This window comes from Acanthopagrus latus, chromosome 11, assembly GCF_904848185.1.
Source record: "Acanthopagrus latus isolate v.2019 chromosome 11, fAcaLat1.1, whole genome shotgun sequence".
NCBI lineage: Eukaryota > Metazoa > Chordata > Actinopteri > Spariformes > Sparidae > Acanthopagrus > Acanthopagrus latus.
In genome coordinates this window covers 6,583,849-6,604,406 of record NC_051049.1, presented here as the reverse complement: position 1 = coordinate 6,604,406, position 20,558 = coordinate 6,583,849, and the positions used below count along the sequence as shown (strand labels likewise).

The window sequence follows — 20,558 nt, the reverse complement described above, 5'->3', positions numbered from 1 at the left end:
TTTAAGTTGGCGATTTCCAATGATTCCACTGATGTAAATCCTGACACCTTAAAGAAATGACTAATGAAAATCCACACTTTTAATTTTGTCAGGTGACAGAAGAGTGAAATGAATGTAGGCTCCAGTATTGTCAACACATTACCCAAAATAAGCAACCTGCTGTATCTACCAAGAGATCTACATAATCCTTTGCTCACCAAGTCCTGCACGTACCATAAATGCAGGCTGTCATGAGAAAATTACCAAGAATACTGAATCACAAAACAAAAAGAACAACACCTGAAGCCGTTCCGGCCCTGCGCTGGTACATACTGGTTCTAGTTATTAAGCACAAGCCTCCCACTGCGTCCAGGAATAACTCTTCCTGACTAGTCGCCCGATACTCATTGTTTTTTATATTTCCGTGTAAGCTAACTAATGGAGTCATTACAACTTCTGTTCAGTGTGGACAGAAGCACTCTCAGTGGATGAGTTGCTGTGACAAAGTGTAGCTTACTTTTAGGAATGTGGGTGGTGACATGTTTTCCCCTCGAGGTTTCCCGGACAAACTCAGATGCTCAGATGCACTCAGTCTCAGCACAGTGCATCCTGACTGTGAGAGCTGCGAGAACACTCAGTACTTTTATTAGCTGATGACATTTTTAGGCTAAGTGGTATTCTGACCTTGAGTCAGTCATGGCTCAAGGTCTTTATCTCTCAAACTGTTGATATTGTGTAAAAAAGGGAGCATGTTCCGCTGAACAACAGAAACCATGATAACATTCCTGACTTATTTTGCGTGCAAGTGCTTTTTTTACACAAACGTTTGAGATTCATGAAATTCAGCAGCCTCTGACCAGACCTCTGGCTTCTTACCAGGGGAAGAACTCTACCCCGTGGGCCGGCAGTGGACAATAATGTAATATTGTTTATTAACAAAGCCAGTGTGTGTGTGAGTGTGTGTGTGTGTGTGTTGAGCCCAGTGCTGTGATTCCAATTATAAACACAGGAATAATAAAACAGCAGCATATTGGTGCAGTACTGCTGACTGCGCCTGTAGCTGGTGTCATGTGAGGTGATCTTATCAAAGGACATTTCTGCAACATAACTGACCACATCTCATCACAGAAGACAGAAAATGTTTTTTTATAAAAATCTGGAACTAAAAATGGCCTGTATGTATAGTTTACAGTTTGTATATGAGAATTTTCATCACACTTTAAGAATAATCTTAATAACAAACAGTGGGAGGTAGATCACCAGAGGAACTACTAACTAACTACCCAGCATAGGAGCTTTGAACCGATGGGGCAACATAAAATATAGAAGTCACAACATCAAACATAATGTGACATATTGCACCTTTAAAGGAGACATTTGTATCTTCATTGAAAACAAAAAAATAAACATTATCATGTCATCACTATATCATCACTACATATAGTGTTCTGCAGAGATGTCTACTGAGGTTAGCATGCTAACCAGCTAGCCTCAACCCACCGTGTCTCATAATACTGCCACAAGTGCAGCAGTCCTCTGTAGTATCTGCCAGGAGACGTAAAAGCATTTCGCTACTTAGTCTGATCAGTTAAAAAAAATAAAATAAACGAATACAGAAAAATACAGCCGTACATCACAACAGTGTGTTCTCATCAGTCATAGTCCTAGTCAGAGCTGCTGTAAATCGCCTCTGTACATTTAGCCAGACAGTTCACTGGGAGGTCAGTTGACTGAGCGATAATGACCACAGTGAATCCCCCCCACCCCACCCCATCATCTGAAGTCATGGCGCTCGACTCCCTCAGACATTAGGGAAACTCGGCTCCATAGCTAACTTGTTAATAGCATCTAATCACTACAGACGAAGAGAGTTAGCTAGTCCAGTAAAGTGAGGAGCACTTAGCAGTTATGCTGCCCCCTATAGTTTTGGAGGTACTGTCGAATTTTGTTGATTCCCTACAAATCACACTTTAGCAGAATCAAATACAGATAAATTCATCAAAGAAGGCTTGTTTCTTTATGAAGTAGAGAGGCCTCATCATATGGGACAAACCTGAGCTCAAGGGAAAGTGGGGTTTTTTTGTTTTGTTTTTTTTTTAAACAATTTTACAGTTTTACATCAGTAGCTGCTTGTTATATTTATGATTTGTTTTTTATTTTCCTTTTATCGCCTTGGCAAGGTATCATTCACCAGAGTCATTACAGGTGCTGCCAAAGTCCAGCTGAGATACAAGAAAGGCGTTACTGTATACATGTAATCTCTTTATCTTGTCTCTTTTATTCTTTAGAGAGTGGACACCAGCTGGAAACTGATCCCATTTATTAATCGAATCACAAAATAAATGATTTCGCCGTTGTTGTTCTCTAGTTTCACTCTTCAAGATGCTGCGTGGTGCTAGATGTCATGTCACTGCAGGAACTCAAAAGCCTCACTGAGATATGTGGGTTTGCAGGTGTTTAACTGAGGTATAAAACCACAGACTACCAAGACTTCAAGATCAAGTGTCAGGCTACGTGCAGCTATGTGTGCACACTTTGCTCAACTCACATGAAAAGGCCCTGAGTAGGTCGCTGCAGTGTTCATTGTGAACAGTGCAGGAATTTCAGTGAATTGTCGGTGTGGAGCTGAATTTAATTGCATGTTACAGCAGCCATTTGAAAAGAAGTTAAATTAAATTAGCTGACTGCAGCAGTATCGTCAAACCCTTTGATTTACAATTACTGCAGGGTAATTCAAAGTGCAATCTACAGTGGTGGAAAATTAATAGTGCTAAGTCCGTCGTGGTCGTGTGTTTTTTGTGACATTTGCGCACATGCCATGGCCATGTGAGGCAAGACTTCTGAAACATGTGCAGGTCAAATATTAGCTGTTTTAATCAAATACTCCGGGGAGTTCAGTGAGACTTAAATTCAACCTGAACAGAAGGAACAGTGGGAAAGTTGAAAGTCAATTTGGAGATTTTGTCAGCATGTAATGCTGGTCAAAGTCTGTTTATCATGACCTTAAGTACAGCGGGCTGTGATACAACATTTCAAGGTTGCATAAATCAATGTGTTATCAACTCATTAAACAGTCCAATTAAAATCAAGGCTGTTAACAACATAATTTAAAACCACTTGAATAATTTCTACCGGCTTCAGACATGTACACAGCTTTTTGCACAGTCGAGAGTTGGAATATTGAAGTCTGCCTGTAAGGTGTCCTGTAACAGACCGGTCAGTCAGTGAGTCTCTGCAGGATGACGTTCAATGCCCTGGACAACTTGTAGTCTCATTTAGCAACCACCTTTATGGTGACACATAAACATTTATAATTCAGACATGGGGTCAAACAACAAATCTCTTAAGCTTGTGTTAACCACAGATCTTATTTCAGGCAATCATCTGAAAACCCATTCAAAAGAAACCCAACGACTTTAAGATGTGGGAACTGGAACTGCAAAAATTATAATTTATTTCAGGGACTATAACTCATTCCTGTGGCACAAAAAGGTTGTGTCCAGTCTGAATCCTTTTTAACCAAACCAGCTGATGACTGTAGCTTTGCAGTTAGCATAAAAGCACATGACAGGTATCAATCTTCTTATCTAACTCCCAGCAAGAAAGCAAAGTATTTGGACATTCATAAACTCTTTCTTTCAAACAAAGCTTCCCACATTGGTGATTGTTTTAACATACCTTAAACATACCAGTGATGGAAATGTATCAACCTTTATGTTAGGTAACAATATGGGTAATTCTCAGCCTCCACCAACAAGCTTTATCAAGTGTTGACACAGATTAAGGTATCTAAAATGTTCATTCCATTTTCACAATCAGGATTTAGTGTTGAGCCATTTAAAACAGCAATAACAGTAAAATGCTACCACATAAACTGCAGAAAACATCTTTAAAAAAATGTGCGTGGGAGAAGTCAATGTGTTGTTTTGTTCTGGGTGAGCTGTCCCTTTAAAGAAAGAGCCAGACACAGACAACATAAGAGACAGAGATAGAAGAAGGAAGAGGGAGATCATTATTCCATCCCCAAATTATACACCGACATCACTTTAAACTGAAGGAGCTCCGCATGGGGCTGTTTACACTGTGAAACTCCTTATTTAACTAATGACAGCTCCATGAATGCCAGGCAACAACACTCACTGCTATAAACTGCACATCATTACAAGTCACCCTGAGCTGTAAATAACTGTTAAGAACTGAGTGACACCACCTATTCCTCATATTTGTTGGTGGCCATAGAAACAAAATCCCTCAAATTTATTGCCCATTATGTTATCTTGAACACAGTGACAAAAGCAACACAAGAAGCAATATTTTTGAACTAACAGCCCGGCAAAGACTCTAAACATGTGTTTGAGGAGTTGTCTATTTCTATAGTAACTTATCCCTTCTAGCCAAACTTTTCTTGTTGTCGTCACCAGCAAGCGATGGCTGAAGCTGATATGGTCTTATCTGATGTATCGACCGGGAGCGCCTGCCTGACCAGAGACTGAGTCAATAATTTGTGAGCTTACATTGCTCTGGCCTTGGACGAAATATTTAAGAGCCCCTTGTATGCTGCTGTTGCATGTCCAGTCTACTGTGTGACACTTATGATCGACATGCCGCTGATAGGGCATGGAACAAGTCTTAATAGTTAAGCTATTAGCTTCTAGTGTGACATCTTCCAATATATCAATCACTGAGGCTTTATGGCTTTTAAAGGGCAGCTATCAGAGAATGTCCTTATCTGTTTTACCTGATTTTTTTCAAAAAAACTATAACTGAATTATCACGAAAACACTCATTGTTGAAATATGTTTTACTGGACTTACATGTTGCACAAAAGAAGCTTCACTCCCCTCACTTGGCACCACATCCCCGGGACAATATAAACTATGGCTTGGACTCAGCATTAATTAAATGAACCGTATGATACTTTTTTTTAATCTCCCACAAACAAAACTATTGAATAATGGTTGCTAAGGAAACATTATCACCTCTCTGATAACGCAGAACACTCACATACTCATCAGCACTTCACTAGAAAAAAATGACTCACGTGCCTCCGAAACACAACTGTGTCACATGAATAGCTCCAACTCATCCGCTAAATGTATGCTCTTACAATGTGTAGTGTCTGGGGCTTTTGCTGTGGCTATTGGATCACTGTGCTGGGTATTCTCTGTCATAAGAGATGATAGAGGAGTGTGGTCCAGAAAGCACACAGGCACACGCCCGACAGGGTCACAGCAAAATCTCCCATCTGCCGGAGCCACTGCTTGCCATTCAGGATGGTAAGCCATTGATTCCCCGCTGCTCTGTAGGTCTCTCCCATGATGCCATCTTGCTCTCTATTCAAGTTGACATCCTGGCTGACAGATGATGCCCCTGCCCTCAGTGCAACCGCACGCTGACGGGGAGGCCTTTGTTCTGTGTTAATTTGCAGGTGAAGAGGATGAAAAGAGCAAACTTGTCATGGCAAACAAGCATGATTACATGGATTATCATTTAATGTGCAAGTCAGGGCAAGAGGTGTATGTCAGAGAACTAATATGTGGGGAAATTGCACCATCTTGTGGCAGAAACATGCAAGTAGCTGCAGCTGAAAAGAGCACAATTACTCACCGAGACAGCTCTGCAAAGCCATAATGACAGTAATGACAGTGACAGAGAGAAGGGATGCATATGCCTACAGAGAATTAAGAAGAATGGTTTGAATTAATCATCACAATTTCTTTTAAAATAGCAGCCCATAATGCCTTTAATGTCTTATTGATGATCAAAATCCAATTATCATTTTCACATATTTCAATTATTAAAGGGCTGGTAGATCAAACAATCAGAGGGGGATAATAAAATGGAAGAGTGCAGCTTGCGTGTTGGAATGTTTTCAGACTACATACAGTAGTATTGCCTAATGCCTACCAAGAGGAGCTGTGCACCGTTCTGAGTCATTCTCCTCAAGGCTTTTCCCATCTGAACTCCGAGAAGAACTAAAGAGCAAGGCGTCACTGCTCCGTCATCCTCAGTCTCCAGACATCTAAGGATATGATAAAACAACTGTGTTATACAGTAATAGCGTATACTTTTATATATGTATATATACTCCTACTTAAATAACGGTAGAGGCCATCATTGCGATGATAAAGGTTGAACATATTGTAGATGTTTGTGGCAACAAAAACAGCTGGTGTTAGTTCACTGACTTTGGAATTCCCTTTCTTGCCGAGGGTTAGAAGAGAGGATTGTTATATGAAGCAGGCCGCTATCTTAGCTTATGTAAACACAAGGACAGGAAACATGGGGAACCAGCTGGTCTGACTGTCCAAAATGAGGTTGCAAAGGTATGAGATTTTCTCATTTGGAAAAAAGCATATCAGAACATTTTGGTGTAACGGTATCATGGTCTACAGATTGCTACAAAACTTGAAACCTGTTTCCACCTCTTCCTAGTCTTTTTGCTAAGATAAGCTAACAGGCTGTTGGTAGTGCCTTCATATTATCACAGAGATATGTGAAACAAAACTTCTCTTCTAAGTTTTGGCAAAGAAGCTAAAAAAAAAACAAACAAACATTATTTTGCAAGTACCATTACTATAAAGTCCTATCAACAGCTCCAAATAATATTCATAGTCATATATCATGTCACAGCATTTCATGGATTTTAAAAAGTACCTTTTTAAGATCTTCTCCACCACAACGTCCTGCTCTTCATGATGTGACACATTAAATGAGTTGTAGATGCTCAATGGAAGAATGTGCCCTTGTTGTGCCAAAACGACCAAGTTGTACATTCCCTGTGAGTCCGTGTGAAAAAAAAAAATCAAAACAGGGGCTGATGGGTTATTCACTGAGAAAAGTCTCCATATAATATCACTGTATAATGCTGTTTGTTGTTTTTATTGCAGTGGGCCTGAGCCGTGGAGGTTTAATTAAGTTTATCATAGGATGATGAGATTACAGCCCAAGTAAATCTGTCACCTGAGGGCTGCCTGCTACAGCTGCTCTGCCATACATCGATATGGCCCGACCGACCAAGGATAATGAGTCTTCTCTGGTGCTGGAGGAAAGGTAGTAGTAGTCTCCCATTTTCAGCAGAGCTATAAAAGAAGATAAATACTTCTGTTTATCGACCAGATTGACAGGGAGAGGGAGAGGTTAAAGCAAAATGAAATGAGAGGAACTCACCGGACGGATGGGGATCGTAGTTTAATATAGAGTAGTTATGATATCTCCACTGACAATCATGACTGAGATTCAATTCCTTCATTTAGGAGACAGAATGAAGGGTGAGGAAGAGCAGAGGACTGATGATGGTTATGTTATCACCTGCTTACAATTCCCCTCCGGCTTGGTTTTCTTATTTGAGTGTGTGACTGGAATTACGTGCAGTTTGTTCATCAGAACTCCAATTATAAGACATTGATTTTAGACTGGTGCTGAAAATCCGATTAAAACAATGGTTATTGTTTTGTTGAAAGGGTTAAAACTAGATACACAACATCATTTACCTCACACAGGTGTGCAACGTTGCTCTGGGCAAAACCCAGACCGCTTTCAGCTGCCAAAACATACTTCACAAATGCCTCCTGCCTGTTTGCAACACAATGAAACAAATGTGAAGAAGCAGAGACAAATAGTAAAGAGCAGAGAAAATGATTAAATGAGGACAATTGAAAAGTAATTGAAATTAATGTCCCCACCAAGAGCCCTGGAGGTAGGCCTGGAGCGCCTCTCTGATCATAAATCCAAGGTGTCCGTTCCGTTCGCAGACCTTTTTTAGCATTCTGCACAGACAGTAAAGAATGGGTGATGAATTATGGAAGATAATTTTCTCCACATAAACGGAAAATATTTTAACATGATCTAAAAATAGTTGCTGATTTGTTGAGGTCATTCTAAAAAAAAAAAAAAGCTTCTTTGGCTGCAGCAGGAGCTTCTTTAAATTCATAAGATACCAGAGGAACAAATGGTAAGCAGAATCTCTGTGTGCCAGACAATAATGCAGTGACAGGGACTCTTATTTTTAGATATGCAAATACTAGGTTCTGACCTTGAATTAGCCACTGTCATTGAAATTAGATGCCACTGGGCTGCAGGCTACAGTGCAACAGCCCATAACAAAGCTTTCTTCACCAAGCTAATGAAAGCCTCTTACATCACAGCCCTTTCCACATCCTGAGACACCCCTTCCAGGCTTCCTGTTGAAAGGTACCAAGCTGCTTCCACTGATGCAGCTATATGACCAAACTGGGATGCATTAAGAAACTGCTGGAATGCAGCCGTCTGTGGATCAAACAGAAAATATCTCAGCTCATCGATCTTGCCAGACCAGTGAGAAAACTAAATGTTGACAACGTGTGGGACTCGAACCTGATTCCTCCGAGGGCTGCCAGGGATTTGCCCACTGAGATGATAAAGTCCCAGGTTAAACATGCTATCGTAACTCCCGTTCAGCGCGGCTTGTTGAAAATATTTCACTGCATTTTCATGGTCGTTCAGTTTAATCCCGTGGTACCATCCCAAACCATTCAAGGCGTTAATTGAGCCCTAAAGCAAGAAATGCACACTGGTATAGTGAGGGCACATACTGTAAACACACAGGCTCATTACTATACAGACCATTGCTGCAGCTCTCTTCAGCAGACGAAAACCTCGAGTGTAGTTTCTTTTCACTCCGTGGCCCTGCAGGAATCAACATCAATCAGTGAATCGATAACTGTCAAAACACAGACACACACGCACACACAACATATCCAGCGTTCAATCTGATCATAAAATAGGTTGAGCGTATAGAGTCTCACAGGACCTTCATCAATAGGATGGAGTAGTCGTACATCGCTGAGGGATCTTTCATCTGCAGAGCGCTCCTTTCAAGCCACTTCACCGCGCTCACTGTGTCTTTCACAAGTCCCCGCTGTCCCCAGTAAAGCATTGTTCCCAGAGTTTTCTAAAGATGAGAGAGTTTTAGTTGGCCTGCTCTGAGCATTGAATACATCTATTGATCATAATGGAGGAATATTAGTAGGATTTAACTCAACTGTACCTGAGACTTTATGTCTCCTTGCTCTGCGGTGTATTTCAGGTACTGGATGATGTCACTTGCGTTATGTATGACGCTATTCAAATCCTCTGGATTGCTTAGATAGATGTCTTCAGGTTGGTATTGCTTTAAGAAAGACAAATTAAAGAAACATTATTATGATTAACTCTTAATACTTCTACTGTATAAAGCCGATGTCCTGCCCCTTCAAGTTTCCCTCATGGGACCTTATTTTAGAAAAAATATGTATGGTGGTGGATGGAGAAGGACAATCATTTTTTGGATACCATTTGAATTGTGCCATGAAACACATATCTAATGTTTGTGAATTTAAAAGGAAATTTTTTTTGTGAAAGTCGCAGTTCGGCTTATAACAATACAAAAGATATACAAACTCTCCATAACACAACGTTAATTGTGATTTTCAGCTTTTTAAAATATTTTTCTGTGCCGAGGGAGCGGCCATGGTGGTGCTGGTGACGTCTGCAGCTCACTGAGTGGTTAAACAAAAATATAGAGGGTATCTTAATAAACAGCAACTTTATTGATTTGAAAAATTATCTTTTTTCACAAACATCATATATATAATTCATGGTACAATTCAAACATGATCAAAAATGTGTTCATCTAATGTACAAATTCTTTCAAAGATAAGGTCCCATGAGATCCTCCAGAAGGTGCGTGATTATGGCTCTCTATAAAAAATGATAATCTAATATTTTAGACTAGTAATAATACTGATAGTAACACTTTCACTGCCACTATGAGCAGCGCCCACATCACAGTGGCATGTTAAAATCCACAAGATATTTTTTTCCAGTTCCAGGGTCTGTTTTAAGCATTCCCAATTGCAGCCATGCAAACTGTTGTTTCTTTGTGGAACATTTCTGAATCTGACTGAGAAGTTAAAAGGTAATGATGCAACACCGCTAATAAGCTTCAGTAAAGTCCTTTATGTTGGACTCTGGCATCACTAATTTGTGTTTCATGTTTAGTTCACCAAAACTAAACTTGAACATTTGCATGGAGTCATTTCTGAAAATATGAATAAATAAATTCCCTTGGACTTGGTCAATTTACAGAAAATTTCTGTAGTCATGTAGGACCCTATCGCTTATAATAATAAGCTGACTGAGGAAATAGGTTTTCAGGGCCTTTAATTAAGATTGGATCCAGATGGATTACTGTGCTGTCATCTACTCAGAAAGTGTCCAAGATGGTAAAAATGCAGCACTGTGGCCAGACTTTCCTCTAATACACTTCCTCACAATTGTTTTGTCGCTGCACTGGCTGCTTATTCAGACTAGAACGGACAGTACAGTCTCACTGTTGTGTTCTTGAACCTCTATTCATTTGATACAGCTTATTTAAATGTTCAAAGAATAAACAGGAAATCAGTCTGAAGTCGAATTTGGGCATTGTGTGCTTCTTACCTTTAGAATGCTCTTCATCTATTCATCGTGACAGCTAACTCATTCACATTTTTAAATTAAGATTTAAGACCCACCTTTTCTCTATGGTTGGACCAACAAACAAACTATTAATCATGTTTTGCCAACAGACTCTTTTGTATCACTGCTGTCATTTGCTGTGTATGAATCTCTGTGTGTGGATGTCTGGGTTTAAATTACTTTTGGGTTTACTAATTTTTCTTATATCTGTTTTACTGTACATATTGTGCATTTGTATATTTATATGTGAGGATGGCTTATATACAGTGATTTCATCATGTTATTATGCATCAATTGTTATGGTTTACTTATGGTCTTCATTTTCTGAACTTTTTAAAAAGTAATAGTTTGACAATCATGGAAACTCACTTTGTCGTTGAGAATTAAAGAATGAAACCTTTCTAGCAACTGTCTGGCAAAAAGCCAGTTTTTGTCACTAGCAATTAACAAAGTCTGCCTGAACCAACATCTCGTTTATAATTCCATACAAAATAAAAACTACAATTTGTTGTTTTCCGTGCCAGACTCATTCTTGGCCAGGTGCATGATAAGGATGAAACAAAACAAAAAAAGTCAGCGGTTCGCCAAAGTTATTAGAATTTCCCCGCGGCCATCTTCTTGCTGTCAAGTCATTTCAGTCTGCACTAAAAGTGACTGGTTGAGACACCAATATTGCCATTCCTAAAATTAATAACATTTTTCAAGTGATTTTAGTTTTTTAAACTTACATTATCTTCATGTATCCTTAAGCTATCCATGCTAGTCTGTGCCGCAGCGTTGGAATAGTAGCTGTAAGCCATGTCCAAGTCTTTTGGAAACCCATCAATCCCTTGTGAGTGCTTGTAGCCTGCATGCATCAGGGCGAAACGATTATCACCCGCTGCACCAATCAAGCTATAGACATGACCCTGAAACACAGTTGGAGTCAGTACCATCTGTCATTATTACACAGGTTGTGTTACATGATATAAAGCAAAAACTGAGTGACAAGGAATGCACTGACTCTACCTGTTGTTTATCCACTGTGTGTCCAAGGCCAGAGAGGTGGATAGTGGCCAACAAGAGAGATGCTTTGTGGTTTCCAAAGCAGGAGGATACTTGTAGCAGAGCTGTTGACTCAGATGTGATATTACTTTCTGCCTGTTTCACGGCGAACATTGTACTAACTGCCTGCTCAAACAAAGCACCACTCCTGAGGTCCTTCAGGCCTAAAGATCCTACAGAACATGATACAAAAAAATGTCAGAAACTGTAAATAATGAAGCAACGTAAATATTATTTGTACATATGTAGTCAAACAGTTCAACAATCTTTGACACCTGTTTTGATTTCCTCTTCATGTTTTTGCAGGAAATGAAAAAGTGTGCTGTATTTAAGTTGCTTTTCCCAGGTCCATGTTTGTGTGCTGATTTTCTCTCCAATCTGACCACACAGTCTTATGAAATAAGGGGTACAGACACCTGAAATAAAACAGAACCTGTCAAAAGTAATCTTCCCATGCTTAATAGGCATTCATTTTTTGTGCTGACATCCTGTATAAGAGACCATGGATAAGGTCCATGGATTTTTAACAATTAAAATCTGGATACAGCTTCGGAGGCGGAACTCATTCATTCTATGAAAGCTGCTCAGTGGCGCATGAAACCAAAAATGCTCAGTATAAAGTCCAGTATAAATGTACCAAGATTCTGCACTGTGTGCACACTATGGACTTCCATCAATCAGGCTTGAAGGGGAATAAAAAGATTTAATTGTGCAACTTTCCAAATGTTATTGGACCAAATGGCTTAAATAATTTTTAGTGAAACAAGTAATTGCATGAGGTGTGGTGCTTAAAACATTTATTTACCATTTCACAGCTGCTTTTTTAACAATATGAGTTTATGTGAAAAAGTATTGTTGGGCCCCAGTGCATCACATGACAATTAATCTAATCTGATTACACAGTTTGGCTGCTGCAAACGTTGGCTGCAAAGCTTTGTGTTCTTCCTGGTGGCTTGGTATAGACATGGTAAAGACATCCCTCTGAATCATCACTTATGACCCACTAATAGTGTGTGGCAGTGTCTGTATCTATATCTTATCTCTTAGTATTTTGTTGTGTTTGGTACATTTCTAGGTGTCAGCCTCTGGGCAAAGTGTGTCTCTCTAGACTCTATAGAAACATAGCAACCAATTTACATCAGTGTCTCCGTCTCAGGAGCTGCAGGTCTGTGTTCTTGTTTGACCAGGGACGGAGCTACACATGCACACACAGGGCTGAATGCTTCGGTGTGAGCGGCTGAGAGACAATCAGAAAATCACGCCTTACTTCTCTGATTCACTGCTTTGTTCTTGCCAATGCCGCACCCTCTCTGGCTGGCTCTGCCACTGCTGCTCTTTCTTTCTGTCTCAACAGTTCAGCCAGGGAGGTGGGGCCAACACTGAATGGTATGTTTACAAACAGCAGCCGAAAAATCCTGCATAGCATGGCTCTAAGGTGGATCCCAGTAGAACAGTTGTGCTGCTTTAAAGGACTTGTCAGAATAATATTTCACCTTTGATCGTGGAGGGGGGGTGACTCTCAGTTACTTGCTTGAGGAATGCTCTTGCAAATGCTTTCATTTCATGACACTCCTGATGAGTCTTATCCAGTTCATGTAATGTTGTCTGAGGGTTTTTTACCTGCAAAATAGATAACATCGTATTTCAGTGCACAGTAGGAAAACGTGCAACACAATGAAATTAAGCATATGAGTTGAAATTACTTTACCTTTTCAGTCCCTAAACGATAGTATCTGACTGGCCCAAAATACCCATGGATGCCTGGTATGTACCTGCTTCCTCCAATCTCAAAGTATCCATCAGCATCATCATAATGGATACTGTCGTGAAATCTATAAAATATTCAATACAACTCAAACCACCTCTCATGTGCATGTATCAGTTATACCTACTTTTTGGCAGTAACTGGACTGACAGGTGTTTTGTAATGGCAACAGTGTTTTTCTTTTTACACACGTTTAAAAGAGAAAAACTGAAATTAAGCATACTCATATACATATCTGCTGGTTTCATCATCCCACGTTGTATCCAGCAGCACCTGAAAGTCACACATAATGATGCATGAGATCACGACATAGAAAAAAAACCCACTCAGCTGTGAACGACTCCAAATTGCAGTACACTGCAATCGCCTGGAGTTTCCCAGCTGGAAAAGAACCATCTTTCTGGATCTTACAGCTGTTCCAAAAGGAAATCAAACACTGCAAAGCAAGGGCACCAAAGGAAACTCAGAAGAGAAGGAGGACTATAAGATGTTGCCCCAAGCTGTGTATTAATTTCAATTCCTCACCCCACCTCCCAGTGGCACACACTGTGGTGTTTTACCTTTGAGTCCTGTATGTAACAATCTAATCTAATCCATTTCCGCAGGGGCAAGACGACAGTTGCTTGGAAAGCTTCATCTTCTCCTGTCTTCACACGTGCCTGAATTATGATGTCCCCTACACAGGAGATATGACACTCATATATTTCACCACAAGAGATCCAACGCTCTTTATTAATACATAACACAGTCTGCTCCACAGTCTCATGAACACACATCATCACTCACAATCATCGCATGATACCCCAATCAAATCCCCTAAACTGGTATCAGGTGTACCCACAAGCTGCTGTGACCCACCTGTGTCTGTTAGCTGCATCAGAATGGAGTCGTATGAATTGTTCCTGTTGATATGATGGATGATCCCACAGTTCTCCTGGTGACACCATTTCAGTAGGTAGATCCACACAGATAAGGTGACGCTGAAAACCAAGCCACGAAACATGATTTGACAAATCATTTCCTCGGCCACTGAAGCGTGTGGCTGACTTTAAAATGCAGCGCAATCTGCTAAAAATGACTGACCTTGCTGTCTGTCACTGACCGTAAATGAAAAGCTTATACATGCTCGGGTGAAGAGGCTTCGTGAAGCTTCTAAAGCCATTTGTAATGACAGTGAAGTAAAACTAAAAGTGGAGTGTGTTGTAACCGCTGCCAGCACTGAAAGGGAAACAATCACTGACCTGTGGCCTGTTAATCTGCTGATATCAACACAAGCCACTAGTGTTATATCGCTTCATTTGAGGCAATATGTTGTGGTTTGTTGGGATTATTTGTTTTTATTATACAACTTTATAGAATGTAACATCTGAAAACACTGCTATTCTTATGTATTCGATACAACATTTGGAGTCCCTGCTGGAGATATTTTTCACGCTGTGTCGTTGAACTTCACACAGAATGAGCTTCAGCTAAAATGAACTTAATGAGAAGTCAGTGAGTGAAGTTTATGTCCAACCTGGGCTTTGTCACAGCATGAAGACGGGCTCTCTCCAGGGTTCTGTCGATAAAAGGCTGGAACCTGCGGACAATTCCAAAGTGCTCACCAGTACTTGCAAGTGGGAACTTTAGCATATCGATTCTGTCTGTGTACGAGGAAAACAGCAAAAGATTAGACACACAAACCACCAAAAGTTTTGTCAATAAAGTTCAAAACATGGACAGTGTGAATAAATGTGTTTAAGGGTCTGACCTGACTCATGTGGACAATGATTAATTCTGTTGCTGGTCAGCTGCCACATCAGTTGAGCGGACCATGAAGGACACTCAGCAGGAGGTTTAGTTGGACGCTCAGAGAGTGGTTTTATCTGCAGCACTTTATAAATCCTCAACATGGAGGCATGGTAAGTCCCCGGTTCACTGCCATTATTAAGATGGTCTAACCAAGCACGAACTGTCACATTCTGGGCATCCAAAATGCGCCTGTTAAGAAAGTCGTGTTGATACAAAATGGACGGAGGCCACCTGAGCAGCACCTGGTGGATCCTGTAAACTCCTGTTGTGTTGCCAATCCATTTCCTCCTGAAGACCACAAAATCTGTCTTCTTTAATGTAGACACCACCGCCTCCACTGCGAGCTGACATGGCCTAGAGCAGCGATACCGCACACGGACCAGTGAGCCATCTACCACTTTGTCAGGGGCTGAGTCAAACCCTATGAAATTGCCAGGCAGGCTCTCACCAGCCTCGGATGGGGATGGTGAAATGGCTTGTAACACACAGTGTCCCTGGGTGAGGTGAAAAATGTGTAAATAAAATTGAGTGAAAGTAAAGAGAGCATGCAGTCGTTTGCACTCAAACAAATTAGGCAGGAAACTTGAATATGTTGCCAGGGGTAACATTTACAAGAGGATATTCATTTGCCTAAATGTGCATGATTTGTTTAGCCAGTAGAAAACACAACATTAACATATCATCACCTAGCCTTATTGGAGAGATGCCATAGAATAATCATTTTTTAATATGCCATCTTCTTCATCTCATTGTGGTGCGCGTAATCACGGCCCCCTAAAGCTTAGAGAGTTTTAGTGGGTGATTTTGCCCTAAACGGTCACAAGAGGTAACAATGCGCCCGTTCCACATTTAAAAACAAACTTCAGCAAGCAACACAAATGTGAGATTTTCATAAGGATTTTCACAACGGTATGTTTCGGGCTTACAGGAGAAAGGACTTTAACAGTAGTAAGGCTGAAGTTAAAGCACACAGCAACTTTACTTAGCTTTTCTATGGCATCTACTCTTGAACAGACATATATCAGTAATAGGTACCAGGTATGTTTCTTTCAGCTTGCTCACTTGCTTGCACTCTGACACTCTAAAACAACCACCTATATATTTTATGTTAGCTAAAATATTTCTATCAATGTAATGTTCTACACAGAATCCAGCATGTTTTATGGATTGCGTTTGTGTAATGTGTCCAGATTACAATTTGCAACTAATACAGCGCACTTTAACTCAGTAGAAAGTTCTGTAAAGTTGAGGGGAAATGTCAGATTCAGGTGGTTATTATCTGGAGGTTCCTCACGTGGAATGACCTTAATGAATAAATTGTAATCGTGAAAATATTGAATTAAAGAATGAACAGATTATTAAAACTCAAAGACCATGCTTCAGCCAGTATAACAGTCAAATACGATAATGCAGTAATCACAGCAGTGTAGTAGTTTCTTACCATTATAATAGCAGCAGTGAAGACGTATCCAAAAACGGCTTGCAACACAATCATTTTGAGGTTTTTGGCCCAGGATGAATTAAAATGTAAACATATAATCCTTGAATTCCTACAAATGTGTAAAGTAATGTTGACTCCTTGAAGCGTACTTCATAATGGCAGCTGTGAGTATACACCCTGTGTGATGCAGAATTTCCTGATATTCTGGTGTAGCAAGTTAAGCAATTTGCATGAGTGGCCTTTAAACTGTTACCTAAGGGCTGGGCTACAATGACTCTGATGTGTACAAAAAAATATTGTTTGAGTCATTTTTATTTCTTATTCTATTAGGGAACCTTCCATGGGAGTAATGCATCAAAGCTCAGAGTCCACTGTAACTAAATTTAATGTGCTCGAGCCAAGGCCTTGCCATCACCCGGTGTCCTCGGTGGCTTTCGCCCACACAAGACTCTGAAGAAATCTGATCTGAAAAACAAACTGATATCACAGCCAAAACTAATTACCCATGGGCTACTGGCTGTTCATGCTTCACAGTCAAGGGAAGAGGCATCGGTAACTGCTGCTGATCAGATGTTTTTAGGTAAGACGTAGAGTCTTGTTGTCTATATAAAGGTGTGTCATAATCCTTAAACACACGATCTAGAAAATCTAGATAGCATCACTTTCTCAGACAACCAGTGGACCTGCTGAGAAAACAGCTCATCATATTCAATGGCTCTACAGGACCTGTGCAATACCCAGGACTACTTTCTGGAAAGCATAACCACTGAATGCCCTTCACTGCCTTTTGGAAAAAAGACTGGTCGCAGCAATGTGAGTGGTTTGCCCTTTAGAAATAGTACAAGTCTGTTTAATTTTTATATACCAGTTGCAGAGTACCTGGGTGAAAGTCCAATACAGTTTGGGCAAATCAGCACCGTCCAGAGCTCCAGCAACATCTCATCTCAAGACCCCATCTTATCATCCCTTGCCTTGCCCACAAATCTTCCTCTGGCATCCTCTCAGTCTGTCCCTCTGCCTTTTCCCATGTCTCATGGCACCACCACCTTGGCTTTCATTTTTCAGGGAGGCGTGTTGGCTGCAGCGGACACTCGGTCCAGTTGTTCTGGGCTTGTGGCCTGCCCAGCTTCCCAGAAGATCCTGCCCATTCACAGTCACCTGGTGGGGACCACTTCGGGTACTTCAGCTGACTGTGCCCTTTGGAAAAGGATCCTGGCTCGAGAGCTGCGACTCTACCAGCTCCGTCACGGACGACGGTTGTCCACATGTGGAGCTGCCAAATTACTTTCACACATGCTTCACCCTTTTAAGGGGACTGAGCTATGTGTGGCTGCCACGTTGTGTGGGTGGGATGGAGGAGAGGCAGATGGAGTTGAAGAGATTGATCTTGGTGGCCATAGAGAAACAGCAAAGAGTCAAATGACTGATCTTGGAACTTCTGTGGATGCCACTCTCGAAAATAAATGCCTGGCAAAGAGCCCATCTTCAACAATTGGTAGTCAACAGAGCTTCACCAGAAAGACATTGAGTTTCTCTGGACCTAGTCTGTGCTATGTGTGCAGTGATGGTACTCGCCTGCAGGGGAAGCTCTTCTCTGTAGGCTCAGGATCGCCGTATGCATACTCAATCTTGGACCAAGGGGTTCAGTGGGGACTGACTTTGGACGAGGCCACATCAATAGCCAGAGAGGCTGTGTACAGAGCCACACACAGGGATGCATACTCAGGAAACTGTGTAGACATCTATCACATCTCTTCTAAAGGTTGGACTCGCAGGAGCAGGGAGGATTTGAAAGAGGAATATTATAGAGAAAAGGAAAGAGAAGAGAGAAGGAAGAGACAGGGCAGGACTGCCTGAGTAAAAACATGAAACAAACAAGAACGGCATGAGAAAAGAAAAGCAAACATCGGGGAGTATTTTGGATAGATGTGATGGCAATCTTTGCAGCAGATACTAAATTAATTAACAGGACAGGCAGTTGTATCCTCCAGGCTATTTCTCAAATGACTTGGGCATGCATATCGTTCCCTCTAATAAACAGCTGATGTTCTGTTTGCGCTGATGATAAAAATGTATTATAATGGCACAGTACTGCCTGGCATTTTGATTAAGATGTTAAGACATTATGAATCATTTCAAGAATGGGAGTTAATTACAAGCTAGCCCTGCATGTATTTGAATCACATAAACAGAGAGGAGCAGAAAAAAAGGAGAATGTCAAACAAACCAAAACTCTAAATGCCTGTTCTGAAGGTCATAATGTATTGCTCAGTAAAAGGAAACTAATTCAGCCATAGTAATAAACAGGAGTTGAAAACTGATTTGTGTCTGCTGTGGGAATTCGTCTGACGTTTCTTTGACACTTCAATAAATTAATGAATGAATGAAATTTTGCTGAACTTGCCTGTTCATTCTGTTTGAGCAGTCTGGTAGTAAATTAAGCATACTGGTAATTATTGAAGTGACAATGGCTACAAAGGATCTTTTAGGCAAAAAGGTATAGAGCCGTTCATGCCTCCTCCTCACTGCATTTTCAAACTTCAGTTACGGCAGCCGAAGTATTGTGGCAAAAGTTTTCAAGGGTGAGACAATTCACCATATGTGAGGAAACTTTATAGCATATGGACTGTGTTACAACATGTCAAAATGCTGGAGTGGCGCTTCAGGATGTGATTTTACATGCAGATATGATGAGCTTATTTTTTTTCAAGTGACAGTTTTTTAAGGCTAATGTGTGCATTTGTGTAGCCGCCTGAATATCTATGTGTTATCCACTTTATGAATAAATTACAAGAGATTTGCATGATGATGTTCCTCACATCCCCAATGCTTCATCAGAGAGCTGAGCTTCTTCTTGAACCCACAATCGTACAACTCTATGACTGACTGTAGCCGCGACACTTAGAGGGGAAAGCCTCCCTTCTTCCCCAGCCTCATCCATAATTCCCATCTTCGGAAATTCATTAATGACAGAATTATTGAGAGGGTGGGAAAACTAAAAAAAATTAGAGGAAACCAATTTGGTGTGTCCGGATTCGAAAGCTTGCAGGGACAGTCTTGTAAGTGCAGTTCTGAGAGTGAGCGAGGACAGAATCGAGATTGTTATCAAAGTTTGGAGCCTGTGAGAGAAGCTGTTACTCAGTGGGCGTTAGGGTTGCCTTTGCTTGCCCTTTTCAAATCTTTTTGTTCAGTTTTGACAGTTACTATTCCTTGCATGCAAACCCCAGCTGAGGGATGAGTGAACTCCACTGGATTTGACCAAGAAATGAAATGTCAGCGACCCTGCTTTCTAAGTTACATCAGAACATCTGTTTTTTTATTTAATCCATCTAAAAGAACTTTGAAAACACATGACCCCCCACAGCCAGAAATGTGCCAAAGATTGTCTGACAGCCTCCTCTCACGGTCAGAACTCTAAAGATGTTTTGCACTTGTAAATTTTTCTGTGTGTGTTCTCACATCCTAACGAGCACACTGATTACAGCTTGGCTTTGTTTTTATTGTTGCGCAGTAGTTTTGATTAATAAACCTCCATACTGTAACCCACCCAGTTGGATACAAGGGATCTGAGGAGCGACCTTAGGGTTTTGCTTTCTAGTCATATCAGCGAACATTTGTCTCACCACCAAGGCTCTCTTGTTTTTCTGCGAAGAGGCAGATATCAACACTGATCAAGAAGAAGCAATGTACAAAGCAGGACTGTACTCTGTATGCTCGATGAACGATCACTTTAGCTTTTACAGCATTGAGATGTTCAAAGTGAGTCTGCAGCTGTGCTGAAAGTACTGTTTTCATCAAAAAAAAAAAAATTTCAAATTAAAAATATCCAAAACATTTCGTTGAGAACACCTTCTACTCCAAGAGATACAGTCAAAATGGAAAAATATCCCATTACATAAAGGTTCTCAATGCAACATTTTGTTGCAATCTACATGTTATATCATTTTATTTTTTTTTTTTGGCCATTTGTGAGCAGACTGTAACATGAAGTAAAAAATTAGACCTTACCCACCTCTCTAGTGTGTCTATACAAGCCTGTGGACAGTTTATTTAAGGTGTTGG

The 20,558-nt window shown here is 40.7% G+C and overlaps 1 protein-coding gene across 1 annotated transcript; it reads right to left on the bottom strand.

Moving 5' to 3' along the window:
• Positions 1-3,248: 3,248 nt before the first annotated feature.
• On the bottom strand, positions 3,249-17,196 carry LOC119028210 (protein sel-1 homolog 3). The gene is made up of 24 exons (XM_037113895.1): positions 16,497-17,196; positions 15,015-15,549; positions 14,781-14,907; positions 14,123-14,244; positions 13,825-13,940; positions 13,488-13,537; positions 13,208-13,331; positions 12,993-13,119; positions 11,775-11,915; positions 11,464-11,672; positions 11,184-11,363; positions 9,008-9,130; positions 8,771-8,911; positions 8,584-8,646; positions 8,335-8,511; positions 8,120-8,247; positions 7,665-7,748; positions 7,473-7,554; positions 7,150-7,225; positions 6,943-7,061; positions 6,637-6,758; positions 5,887-6,001; positions 5,587-5,650; positions 3,249-5,391 (listed from the first exon to the last, which is right to left on the bottom strand). Exons 1-24 carry the CDS (start codon positions 16,548-16,550, stop codon positions 5,147-5,149), a joined length of 3,324 nt encoding a protein of 1,107 aa, XP_036969790.1. The 5' UTR covers positions 16,551-17,196; the 3' UTR covers positions 3,249-5,146.
• Between the last annotated feature and the right edge of the window lie 3,362 nt (positions 17,197-20,558).

What these genes read in the sequence shown, in the direction of transcription:
- LOC119028210 (XM_037113895.1), bottom strand. Translation starts at nt 16,550, where the DNA reads ATGATTGTGTTGCAAGCCGTTTTTGGATACGTCTTCACTGCTGCTATT. An exon ending in ATCGTTTAGGGACTGAAAAG is followed by an intron (nt 13,120 to 13,207) that starts GTAAAGTAATTT and finishes TCTATTTTGCAG; the next exon opens with GTAAAAAACCCTCAGACAAC. An exon ending in ACGGTGCACAGCTCCTCTTG is followed by an intron (nt 5,651 to 5,886) that starts GTAGGCATTAGG and finishes AATTCTCTGTAG; the next exon opens with GCATATGCATCCCTTCTCTC.